Genomic DNA, 12,585 nt, shown 5'->3' with positions numbered 1-12,585 from the left:
CATACACCTAATAATAATATGTATAGCACTGCTGGATATATGCAAACCACATTTTGTTGCTTTGTACTCATGACAGTGCAATGACAATAAAGTTTAATTCTATGTGTGTTTTTTCTCCGTCTTGTTTAGCAACTTGATCTCCTCCTGTTTTCATACATAAATATATGAATGCATTCCTTTCGAGAAACCTCTGCAATTTTACTGCACACTTCATGAAATTATTGTGTTTAGCTCAATAAAAAGCATCAAATACCACCAGGTCATTGGACCCCTGTAGGTTCCTCTGCTTCCATTGAGCTACAAGAGAAAGGAGGAAGTAAAGAAAAATAAAAGCTGCTGTGTGGAAAATCCAAGTCATTGTCATTGCTCTTGTCTACTTAAAACAGAATACCACCAATCCCTCGCTCAGTTTACGTTTTTAATTATGTATAAGCCAGACAGAAATATGGATTTATTAGATCTTTTTCACTGCAGTCGGCACCTGCTTGAAAAATATTAGATTTTTTTTAGGCCTTTACATTACTTTAATTTCTTTAATCTTATTAGTAAAAATATTCCTGCAACTGAAAATACAGATTACTTTTTTAATGCAATAAAGTGAAACCACATCCCCTTCTTTTTTGTTAGTATTTTGTACCTCAAGGCAAATTTAAAATTCAAATTTTGCCAAATTCTGTTTTCGTTTTTAAATCTCATTTTGAGTGTAACCAAGGCAGTAGAAATAACAAATGCTGATAAGGAGGGTATTTCCTGGAAGAGCTTCTCCCTGCTCTGCACAGGGATCCTTTCGTTTGCCATGGCCGTTAAGTGTTTGCAAATGGGTGTGTTTGGGAGGGAAGCATGTTTTAAGGCGGACTGCAAACAAAAGCTTTGCAAGGCGGTGGCAACTGTGCTCATGCATGGGATGTGTAGTTTCCTACCTAGTTGCACAGAGGAGGAGGAGCCTAATCCTTCCCTTTTTATTTTTTTTTTTTTTGTGTTTCTTACATGTTTTATTTTTCTCTGAGCTTTTGGAGCATTACTGCCACCCCACTCTAGAGCAGAAAGTGCCAGCTCCCTCTCTCTTGCCTGCTTTACGTCAGTGTGTGAACAGAGGAATGTCCAAACTGTGGCTTATTTACAAAACAGCTCTTTAGTTACTTTCCTGATGGCATGCATACATTCTCCATTATTGTGGGGCATTTTTCTGCAACCCAGCCAGCAAATACACAGCTAAGGAAAACAGCTTTAAATCAAATAAAATTGAATAATCAGCTTTTTTTAAAACTATTTCTGCTTGAACCACTGCGCAGCAAGTTTTGTACAAATGTCCTGAGTGGAAACGCATGTGACATTTGGGAGAACGTGGAGACACATATGTGGACTTGAAGTGGAACATGGAACTGTATTTTCAAGGTGTGGTAAGGCTGTTGTGGTTTCTCTCCTCACTGCGCCAATTCCCCACTGTTTTACAAACTTTCAGAATTTTGAATATCACAAACCTGCGTTTAATTCTAGTGGCAGCTTTTTCTGACAAATCTATAACCAGGACAGTTTTACAAAAATCATAGATGAATGCATGGGAATCTCTTAAGTTACCAAAAGGATTACTAGGACCTTGTTTTTGTCAAAGGAAATAACTCTCTCAACACTACTTCCTCCTGATGTCACTTTAAATATGACAACTATATTTTGTCTTTCTTCTTAAACCACCATTTCAAACGGTTCGTATTTAAAATATGCGTATTGGAGTAAAATATAAATTGAATTAGAGCCAGTCCACCTTACAGACAAAACATGTCAACCGAGATAAAAATAGAAAAGCCTGAATGAATTTAACTAACATGAGTTTTTTTTTTTTTTTTATCTCATCTTGGTGAAATCTATATTTGGATGGACATGTAATCTGTTGCCCCGCCCCCCTAAGGACTTCTCAGCTTTTTATATTAACCAGCAGAGGTAGCAGTAGGACTTCAGGCCCCTGTAGATTAATGAAGCCTTTACTCTCACCATGTGATGAGATGTGGTCAATATAACCTGGGAACTAAAAATGTAAAACATTTCAGTAGCTCTAATTTCTTACCTTGTAAATTAATTATAATCATGTTCTGGGCATATCTACAGGTTTTATTCAACATAAATATTTAAAACATTTTTTTTTTCCCCCAGCTTTAACTTTTTTTTTTTTTAGCAGGGAAACTTCCCGGAAGCCAAATATGATTAAACTGAGAAAAGTGTGTGTTCATGTCAATCATAATGACATAATTAAAATCATAATAAAAAAAAAAAAAAAAAAGAAAGAAAGAAATATTAGTAATATTTCTTTTTCCAAGCTAAATGAATTGGCAAAGATATGCTTTATGTTCATCTTTTTTTTTTCAAAAGAAAAAACAAAAAACAATTTTTTTGTGAAAAGAATGAGACAGACATTATGGGAAAAAAAACAACTCCTTTTAATCTTTTTAAGGTTGTTGAATTTTCACTCGTACACAACAAAACCCATAATTTAACACGGCTTTTACAACAATAAACCTTTTCTGTACATAAAAAAAAAAAAAAAAAAAACAATGAGGGCACTGCTTTACATGTGATTCCATTTATACTGATCAAAAATAAGTAAGAGGAAGAATGCGGATCAACTGTGTGGGAGAGTTTGGTTTCTTTAATGTGGCACTGGATGAGAAATTGGTCTTTTAAATAAAAGCATACTGTATTTCTCAGAAACTAATGATGCTGTATATATTTTGTGAAGCTACAAAGCCTTTCCTGACAGGAACATTAACTGCACCTGGAGACCGTGGGAGACGCAGCAATTCTGAGAGGCTACACCAGGTTGGGGCATTTAAACACCAGATTACACAAAACCAAACTAACCAACTGAGAAATAGGCAGATGAACAACTCCCAAGTTTCACATTTTGCAGAAAGATAACAGCTCCAGGGGCAGTAATGGGGGAAAAGGTTTTCTGCTCTCCTTTTTCACATACCTACATTAAAAAGCTTACACTGCTGGTGTTCTAGCACTTAATACATAACTTCCTCAAAAAAACTTCATATCAAAGAAACCCATTTGTCCCCATGTAGAGTAGGATATCTACAAGAAATTCAAATCTTTAGGAGAAAACTCTCATCTGTCCATGGAAAGAAGGGATTAATGTCTGCCTCAACAGCTCAATATCGACCTGCGAAAGAAAACAGTCATTAGGTAAAATAACAGACAACTCTTTAAGATAGCTGATATCTGGACTTACGGGGAGAATAAGACCGGGATCTTGACCGAGATCTGTACGCTCCTCTGTAGTATGGTGATGGAGATCTTCGTCTAAAATATATGTATATTTAATATGCTTGTTAGCAACGAAAAAAATAAAGGCAGAAAAATCAGAAGCCAAGGTTGTATTTTTTCCCCAACATTAAATAGCAAAAAACAGCAGCTCTCAAAGGGAGAATGTCACCTGTATGATCTGTAGTAATCCCTGTCGTCATAGCGATCATAGCCTCTGTCATATCCGCGGTCGTATCCACGATCATAGTCACGTGAATAGCGTCTGGGTCCACCAGGACCACCTCCGCCACTAGAAAAGAACAAATGATTTATTCCAGTTGAAATTTAAAAGCAATTGAAATCAGGATATCTTCATTTTAGGCAGACATGCAAATCACAGCTTCAATGTCCAAAAGAACCACAAAACATCTATGTATTTGGCAGGTTATAAAAAGTAACAGACCAAAAGAAAGTTGTCACTACTTGTAAAGCAGAAGGATTTTTTTTTACTTACAAAAAAAATCTGAAACTTGTCTCCCTAACACACCTATTTAGCCCCTCCTCAGCTAACTCTTAATAAGCCACCTTCCATTGCATACCGTAGCGTGTTTGTGGGGTACACCTCTAACAGTTTTACAGACATGCAGTCTGAAATTACAGCCCATTAGCCCCAGCAGAAGAATTCCCGCTCCATCAGACTGGATGCAGTGTGTCTCAACATGTCATTTTATAGCCTTGGCACAGATTTTCAAATCCATGGAAAACAGCAAACCCTCCTTCCTCTGCACATGATCTAAAAATATTTTACTGCTGTGCATTTGGCACCCCCATCTGGTTTGGAGTATTATTGTCCCCAAACTGGCCACAAAACAGGAAGAGGAAACTATTTAGACTGCATGAATTTTATTGTTTTTAATCAATAACTTTCCTTTTGCCACATTTCCATACAGGATAGGCTTATATTTTCAGCAGCCAAGTTGTGAACAATCTCTTACCAGAGTGATGCTTTCCTTGCTCCATCTACAAGTTTAGGTAATTAACCATTTATTTTTAGAGGAAAGAAAAAAAAAAAAAAAAAAGTATTCTTGCTCATATTGTTTTCATAGCTTTAGCATGACCAGCCAGCTCATCAGTCTAGGAAGGCTTAGACTCACAGCATTTGCCTGAAAATTATCCAAAGCGGCATCACTTTTCAGTAACCAGTCAAGATAGTCTCAACTATGCTCTAATAAATACATCTACAACTGGCTGCTTTAGGAGTTTCTTTTTATTCATGTGTTAGTGTCACGTCTCTGTAGTTATTCGACTGGTTAGAACCCTTTTCAATGACTATTAGTTGGACCAGCCTTAGAAGTCTATCACTACCAGCTCCTTTACAGACTGATGGCAGGGTGTAAGTCAGTCTTGCTGGCCAAGCTAGTCACACTTAATCCCTGACCTACTGGAGCACTTCTTGGTCTCCATAATGAACCAACGGTGTAAACATTTTTGTAGAAAATTAAGTTATGATGATTGCCTTTGAAGGATTAAAAGTAAAAAACAGAGGCTAAATATTTTTCCAGGGCAGACTTTCAGAATTTTACTTTTGACGCTTTATAAGACCAGGCATACAATTAGGTCCATTTAGGTCCGTCATACAAACGATGAAATATTTTTTAAATTTGTGGGTTCATAAAGCAGGAAACTTAGGTAAAGGGTATAAGAAATCCCTTTTAAAAGGCAACAGACTTATTCCAAATAAACAGCTGACTTACTATGTGGGCCGGCCCATGTAGATTCCTGGTGTGGGGGTGTGAGGTCTTTTTGTGATTGAGAAATCCACCCGGATTCTACGGCCGTCCAGTTCCATACCATTAGCTCTGTCCTTTGCCTGATACCAAATGAAGTTAGCATACATCTTTAATATAAAGAATTAATTTTATGTTTTGTAATGATGATTGATTTAAGTGTTCCGTTACCTCTTTAGCATCATCTGTGTTTTCAAAGTAAACAAAAGCAAAGCCCCTGGAGCGCCTTGACTGCTGGTCATACACGATGCAAACATCTGCCAGAGGCCCATACTTGGAGAAGACGTCCTTCAGGTCCCTCTCTGTGGTGTACAAGCTCAAGCCGAACACTCCCAGGCAAGCATTTGGATCTGGATTAGCCTGCATTTGAGCAAATAAAAAGGTCTGGATGTGAACATACTGCCTTAATACATCAGCGCCCCCCAGTTCAACAGTTCATAAAGCAAATTCTGCAACTCACCCGATTACCAATATGCCTGCGCCTATTGGACATGGGTGAATGACTGGTGCTTCTGCGCCGGCGCTCTCCACTGTAGGACCTGCTGTGAGATCTACGCCGGTAGGACCTGGAGCGGGACCGGGAATGGCTATAGTGTCTGCGAGAGCCATGGTGAGAATGGGAGCTGCAAAGCAGCAAAAAACATAAGCATTTTTGGAAACAACTGTTTGAAGGAGAGCAGTTAAGTGCCACTGGGGCTCTAAAAGAATGATCTCTCACCCTGATCTAGACCTGGAGCCAGACCAGGACTTGGAGCGGGAGCGATGGGATCCATCTTTGGAATGAGCTGGGGAGCGGCTTATCGACTTCCTAGAGCCACGGGGACTCGCGCTCCTGGAAGCGGAGCGGGACTCCTGAACGAACCACACACACACACACACCAGCGCATTGTAACCACAGACAAGGTGGTCAAAAAGGAAAAAAATATGCTACAAAACATTTGAGTAGAGAATTCAAACTATCCTGGAAAATTTGAACAAAAGAAAAAAAGATGTAGATATAGTCAATTATGAATGTTATTTTGTCTAACCAATGAGAACATGAAATCACTAGGATTACATCAACAAATTATGTAGTTAAGATTTAAAAATACAAAAGTAAAAAAAAAGTAGCAATAAATTAAAGTGTGATGTATTCAACAATGACATGCACGCATTTGATAAATAGACCAGAAAATTACTTAGCGCAGCGACCTTATCCAGATTACTTCCTTAACTTCATTTCTGTAACTTCACATTATTCTTCTTTCTTCAATTTTCTTACATCTTCTGACTTCCCCTTCTCACACACTGCTCAAAGTTCTTCCCTCCTCATGTTTAGCATGCATTCAATAATTCAGCTTCACGCATCTGAGCTTCATATTATTGAAAATAAAGTGGACATGAGACTTCTTCTGCATTTTCTTCGTCGAACCTTAACCTTAATGGAAAAGAAAAGGATGAAGAATATATGACTATAATTAAAACGGCACGCTCATTCAAATTTTCAGCAGGATTTGTGACAAATGTTCAAGGTTACAGAAGCACAACTGTCAGTTTAATACATTTCACCTTCAGTGGTTCCACATTCACTACTGTGTCTTACTATAAAAAGATTCAATAGCCCTGCAAACAGAAGCTCATATTTAAAGTATCATGCAAATTTTATTGAAGAAAACACTACATGCAGAAATATTTTACCTTTTTTCTTCCTTGAAAAGGAGTAAAACATTTTTATCTTAGAATAATAATCTTCCTTTCAACATAGCGAACATAAAATCACTGAATGTGAAAGGGTCAAAATCAGAAAAAATATAAACAAATACAAACTAGTTTAATCAAAAACAACCTCACGGTAAAGCAAGTTTCATTTGCATACAACGCCGACAACTAAATGCTAAACAAGCACAAGACCTTTGGACTACATTTCAGAACTAATCAGAGTATAAAACAAGGAGGAAGTGGATTGCATTCATTGTTTTACATGACATTTTGTACTTTCTGAAAAACAATAAACAGATCTGTCATGTTCTTCTGCATTCAACTGGCTGGTCTATCAACAATCCTAACAGTCACAAGATGGTAGAGGCTATATTTGTCTGCTGTTTGCAATGAAGAAGAACAGCAGCAGCTAAATAGAAACCAGTAATGGCTCCACACCTCAACAGGTTTTGTAAACCCACAACTGTAGAGATAATCAAATCGTCAGTAAGGACCCTGAAATTGGCATCCAATTGCACCTTGGCTTTGTTTATTGAATATATGGCTATTTTTACAGCAATTTGATCCTGACCTGATAGTTAATAGAAAAAGGAAAACAAACAAATATTTTAAGTTTAAACACCACATGATCCAGACAGGTCAAACCTGGACAGAGTTTAGAAAATAGATTTTCCCGTTTAAGATTGGACTGTAAATACAAAACAGAATAGAACAAAAGTCAAACTGGATCCCTAATGAACATGCAATATACAGGTGCTGGTCATAAAATTAGAATATCATGAAAAAGTAGATTGATTTCAGTAATTCCATTTAAAAAGTGAAACTTGTATATTATATTCATACATTACATACAAACTCATATATTTCAGATGTTTATTTTGTTTAATTTTGATGATTACAAATGACAACAAATGAAAATCTCAAATTCATCATATCAGAAAATTAGAATATTGTGAAAAGGTTCAAAATTGATGGCCCCTGGTGCCACACTCTAATCAGCTAATTAACTCAAACCACCTGCAAAAGCCTTTAAATGGTCTTTCAGTCTAGTTCTATAGGCTACACAATCATGGGGAAGACTGCTGACTTGACAGTTGTCCAAAAGACGACCATCGACACCTTGCACAAGGAGGGCAAGACACAAAAGGTCATCGCTAAAGAGGCTGGCTGTTCACAGAGCTCAGTGTCCAAGCACATTAATAGAGAGGCGAAGGGAAGGAAAAGATGTGGTCGAAAAAAGTGTACAAGCAAGAGAGATAACCGCACCCTGGAGAGGATTGTGAAACAAAACCCCTTCAAAAATGTGGGGGAGATTCACAAAGAGTGGACTGCAGCTGGAGTGAGTGCTTCAAGAACCACCACACACAGACGTATGAAAGACATGGGTTTCTGCTGTCGCATTCCTTGTGTCAAGCCACTCTTGAACCACAGACAGCGTCAGAAGCGTCTAAAGAGAAACAGGACTGGACTGCTGGTGAGTGGTCCAAAGTCATGTTCTCTGATGAAAGTAAATTTTGCATTTCCTTTGGAAATCAAGGTCCCAGAGTCTGGAGGAAAAGAAGAGAGGCACTTCATCCACGTTGCTTGAAGTCCAGTGTAAAGTTTCCACAGTCAGTGATGGTTTGGGGTGCCATGTCATCTGCTGGTGTTGGTCCATTGTGTTTTCTGAGGTCCAGGGTCAACGCAGCCACATACCAGGAAGTTTTAGAGCACTTCATGCTTCCTGCAGCTGACCAACTTTTTGAAGATGCAGATTTCATTTTCCAACAGGACTTGGCACCTGCACACAGTGCCAAAGCTACCAGTACCTGGTTGAAGGACCATGGTATCCCTGTTCTTAATTGGCCAGCAAACTCTCCTGACCTTAACCCCATAGAAAATCTATGGGGTATTGTGAAGAAGAAGATGCAATACACCAGACCCAACAATTCAGAAGAGCTAAAAGCCACTATTAGAGCAACCTGGGCTATCATAACACCTGAGCAGTGCCACAGACTGATCGACTCCATGCCACGCTGCATTGCTGCAGTAATACAGGCCAAAGGAGGCCCAACTAAATACTGAGTGCTGTACATGCTCATACTTTTCATGTTCATACTTTTCAGTTGGCCAACATTTCTATAAATCCTTTGTTTTTATTGGTCTTCAGTAATATTCTAATTTTCTGATATGATGAATTTGAGATTTTCATTTGTTGTCATTTGTAATCATCAAAATTAAACAAAATAAACATCTGAAATATATGAGTTTGTATGTAATGTATGAATATAATATACAAGTTTCACTTTTTAAATGGAATTACTGAAATCAATCTACTTTTTCATGATATTCTAATTTTATGACCAGCACCTGTACATTTAATCATCAAGAATCAAGCTTGATTTAGTAAGATTTAGATAATTTATCCTTTACTGAACAGCTCGAGCTGACGTAGCAACGAATCGAATGCCAACTTCAGCACGCCCTGCTAGTAGCTGGTTTAAAAATGTGAATATAAAACGCTGCCTACAGCGGGAATAAAACAAATGAAGTATTTTTAGGCTGCTTGGCTTAAAGCATTTATATTTATTCCTCCACATTAGTTCAATAGCGCCGGTTTGGCGAGCCAAAGAGCAATAAAAACATTCCTATAAATGTAAATATTATTAAATGCAATTCATGTTATTAGAATATATTGTTCTAACTCCAAAATAAAAATGAGCAAATTTAAATTAATTTACGTAAAGAAATGGTTCGATTCCCTCTAGAACAAAAAACGGCGTTCGAGAAAATTCCCTTCGTTCTAGCACTTTCCATCAAGGGAAGTCGAAACCAATCTGCTTTTTAAAGGTTTAATTACCTATACTTAAGATTTTCATGTGAAACAAGAATACGGCTAAGGTGACTTCGAATACTCTTCTTTTTTATTGGTTTAAAACTCAATATTATACAACAAAAACGAACTGATAAATCGAAAGAAAAAGCTTGCACCAGCTATAAACGACTCCGAAGTTAGGTTCCGAATCGTGGATGTATCCTTATAAAATCATGTAGTTTCATTGCCTAAAGGAAAAAAACTCATCACAATTCGTGTAAATATTTTCAAACCATATTTTTACAGCAGAAAAAAGGGGAAAATATTTTAACCCCCCTTCAGTCCAGAGACCTTAATTAAAACTAACAATTTGTCTTAATCTGAATGATTGTATTAATTATTATTTTAGCACATGATCTAATCTGAATTTAGAGCTATGAAAAAAAAAAACAAAGTTGGATCCAACTGCGTATTACTTTAAGAAAAAAAAAAAAAATCACTGACGACAATTCGGAATCTAACTTCGTATCCGAGGCCTAGCAACACCAAAATGCTAGTATTAGCCAGGAAGCTAATGTTAGCATGTTAATTATATTCCTAAACACACATATGTTGTTATATAAAACTTTATGGGTTAACATTGGAGACTGCAACTGGAAATTTGAGATACCAAAATTGCTTATTGCTGGTGCTAGTGTTAAACGTTAAAAACGTTTATATCAAGGAGTTTCCGAAAAAAAATGCTCGTTTTTTCATATCAAATACTAAACATGCAACGAAATTCTTACGTACCCGGCCTTTGTCGTTGTCGCCCATATTTAAGGCTAAAGAACGGACAAAATTGAGGAATGTACTTAGACCAGTTAATAGTCTGCAATGCTTTGACCATAGCAGGTAGTGTGTGAGCGAATATAAACGTGTAGCTCCTCCTCCATGCCTCGGTCAACTCTCGCGAGAGAAATGGGAGTTGTCTGAAGCCGGGCTTTCTCTGGGTAATAATGTAATAATAATGTAATTACATCACTCTATACATATATATATATATATATATATATATATATATATATATACAGGTGCTGGTCATAAAATTAGAATATCATGAAAAAGTAGATTGATTTCAGTAATTCCATTTAAAAAGTGAAACTTGTATATTATATTCATACATTACATACAAACTCATATATTTCAGATGTTTATTTTGTTTAATTTTGATGATTACAAATGACAACAAATGAAAATCTCAAATTCATCATATCAGAAAATTAGAATATTGTGAAAAGGTTCAAAATTGATGGCCCCTGGTGCCACACTCTAATCAGCTAATTAACTCAAACCACCTGCAAAAGCCTTTAAATGGTCTTTCAGTCTAGTTCTATAGGCTACACAATCATGGGGAAGACTGCTGACTTGACAGTTGTCCAAAAGACGACCATCGACACCTTGCACAAGGAGGGCAAGACACAAAAGGTCATCGCTAAAGAGGCTGGCTGTTCACAGAGCTCAGTGTCCAAGCACATTAATAGAGAGGCGAAGGGAAGGAAAAGATGTGGTCGAAAAAAGTGTACAAGCAAGAGAGATAACCGCACCCTGGAGAGGATTGTGAAACAAAACCCATTCAAAAATGTGGGGGAGATTCACAAAGAGTGGACTGCAGCTGGAGTGAGTGCTTCAAGAACCACCACACACAGACGTATGAAAGACATGGGTTTCTGCTGTCGCATTCCTTGTGTCAAGCCACTCTTGAACCACAGACAGCGTCAGAAGCGTCTAAAGAGAAACAGGACTGGACTGCTGGTGAGTGGTCCAAAGTCATGTTCTCTGATGAAAGTAAATTTTGCATTTCCTTTGGAAATCAAGGTCCCAGAGTCTGGAGGAAAAGAAGAGAGGCACTTCATCCACGTTGCTTGAAGTCCAGTGTAAAGTTTCCACAGTCAGTGATGGTTTGGGGTGCCATGTCATCTGCTGGTGTTGGTCCATTGTGTTTTCTGAGGTCCAGGGTCAACGCAGCCACATACCAGGAAGTTTTAGAGCACTTCATGCTTCCTGCAGCTGACCAACTTTTTGGAGATGCAGATTTCATTTTCCAACAGGACTTGGCACCTGCACACAGTGCCAAAGCTACCAGTACCTGGTTGAAGGACCATGGTATCCCTGTTCTTAATTGGCCAGCAAACTCTCCTGACCTTAACCCCATAGAAAATCTATGGGGTATTGTGAAGAAGAAGATGCAATACACCAGACCCAACAATTCAGAAGAGCTAAAAGCCACTATTAGAGCAACCTGGGCTATCATAACACCTGAGCAGTGCCACAGACTGATCGACTCCATGCCACGCCGCATTGCTGCAGTAATACAGGCCAAAGGAGGCCCAACTAAATACTGAGTGCTGTACATGCTAATACTTTTTATGTTCATACTTTTCAGTTGGCCAACATTTCTATAAATCCTTTGTTTTTATTGGTCTTCAGTAATATTCTAATTTTCTGATATGATGAATTTGAGATTTTCATTTGTTGTCATTTGTAATCATCAAAATTAAACAAAATAAACATCTGAAATATATGAGTTTGTATGTAATGTATGAATATAATATACAAGTTTCACTTTTTAAATGGAATTACTGAAATCAATCTACTTTTTCATGATATTCTAATTTTATGACCAGCACCTGTATATATATATATATATATATATATTATATATATATATATATATATATATATATACACACTGAGGAAGATAATTATTTAAAACTATTTATTTGTATGGCCCGCCCCTCCACACCGATTTCCTCCAGATTATTCAGGTTTCTGGGCTGTCACTGAGAAACAGAAGATTCTCAGTCATCCAGGTCATACTCATTTCAAGAAAGGAAAAAAGGAAAACATAAGAGAGAAGGGGGGTGTTCAGGTTTTAGCTCTCAAAAATCTATAACGCAGCGATAGAGTTGATTCATTTGAATCACTGAATCATCTCAATCCTCCACGGCGTGCAGGGGACCAAAACATCTTGCCTGGTAATGCAGTGCAGTCGCCCTGTCCCATGTGCAGAAAAACACCCCA

General features: G+C 37.6%; 1 protein-coding gene across 3 annotated transcripts; it reads right to left on the bottom strand.

The window, feature by feature from the left end:
* Nucleotides 1–2,528: 2,528 nt before the first annotated feature.
* tra2b (transformer 2 beta homolog) lies at nucleotides 2,529–10,453 on the bottom strand. Of its 3 annotated transcripts, none has more exons than XM_038285614.1 (8): nucleotides 10,315–10,453; nucleotides 5,749–5,882; nucleotides 5,491–5,653; nucleotides 5,202–5,390; nucleotides 4,998–5,113; nucleotides 3,434–3,553; nucleotides 3,230–3,300; nucleotides 2,529–3,160 (listed from the first exon to the last, which is right to left on the bottom strand). In XM_038285614.1, exons 1-8 carry the CDS (start codon nucleotides 10,336–10,338, stop codon nucleotides 3,150–3,152), a joined length of 828 nt encoding a protein of 275 aa, XP_038141542.1. In that variant the 5' UTR covers nucleotides 10,339–10,453; the 3' UTR covers nucleotides 2,529–3,149. The 3 variants fall into 3 exon arrangements, with proteins under 3 accessions (XP_038141542.1, XP_038141543.1, XP_038141544.1); XM_038285615.1 differs by lacking the exon at nucleotides 10,315–10,453 and adding an exon at nucleotides 6,222–6,273; XM_038285616.1 differs by lacking the exon at nucleotides 10,315–10,453 and adding an exon at nucleotides 6,209–6,252.
* Between the last annotated feature and the right edge of the window lie 2,132 nt (nucleotides 10,454–12,585).

The sequence above is a fragment of the Cyprinodon tularosa genome, unplaced genomic scaffold (genome assembly GCF_016077235.1).
Source record: "Cyprinodon tularosa strain WSP-4 unplaced genomic scaffold, ASM1607723v1 ctg212, whole genome shotgun sequence".
Taxonomy (NCBI): domain Eukaryota; kingdom Metazoa; phylum Chordata; class Actinopteri; order Cyprinodontiformes; family Cyprinodontidae; genus Cyprinodon; species Cyprinodon tularosa.
This window is presented reverse-complemented; position numbering and strand designations above follow the sequence as displayed.

Bases quoted from the DNA above. Each gene is read 5' to 3' on its own strand.
- tra2b (XM_038285614.1), bottom strand. From the start codon at position 10,338: ATGGGCGACAACGACAAAGGCCGG. The intron at 5,391-5,490 runs GTGAGTTGCAGA...GCTCAAATGCAG, and splicing joins GCAGGCATATTGGTAATCGG to GCTAATCCAGATCCAAATGC. The intron at 3,301-3,433 runs GTGACATTCTCC...CATATATTTTAG, and splicing joins GATTACTACAGATCATACAG to ACGAAGATCTCCATCACCAT.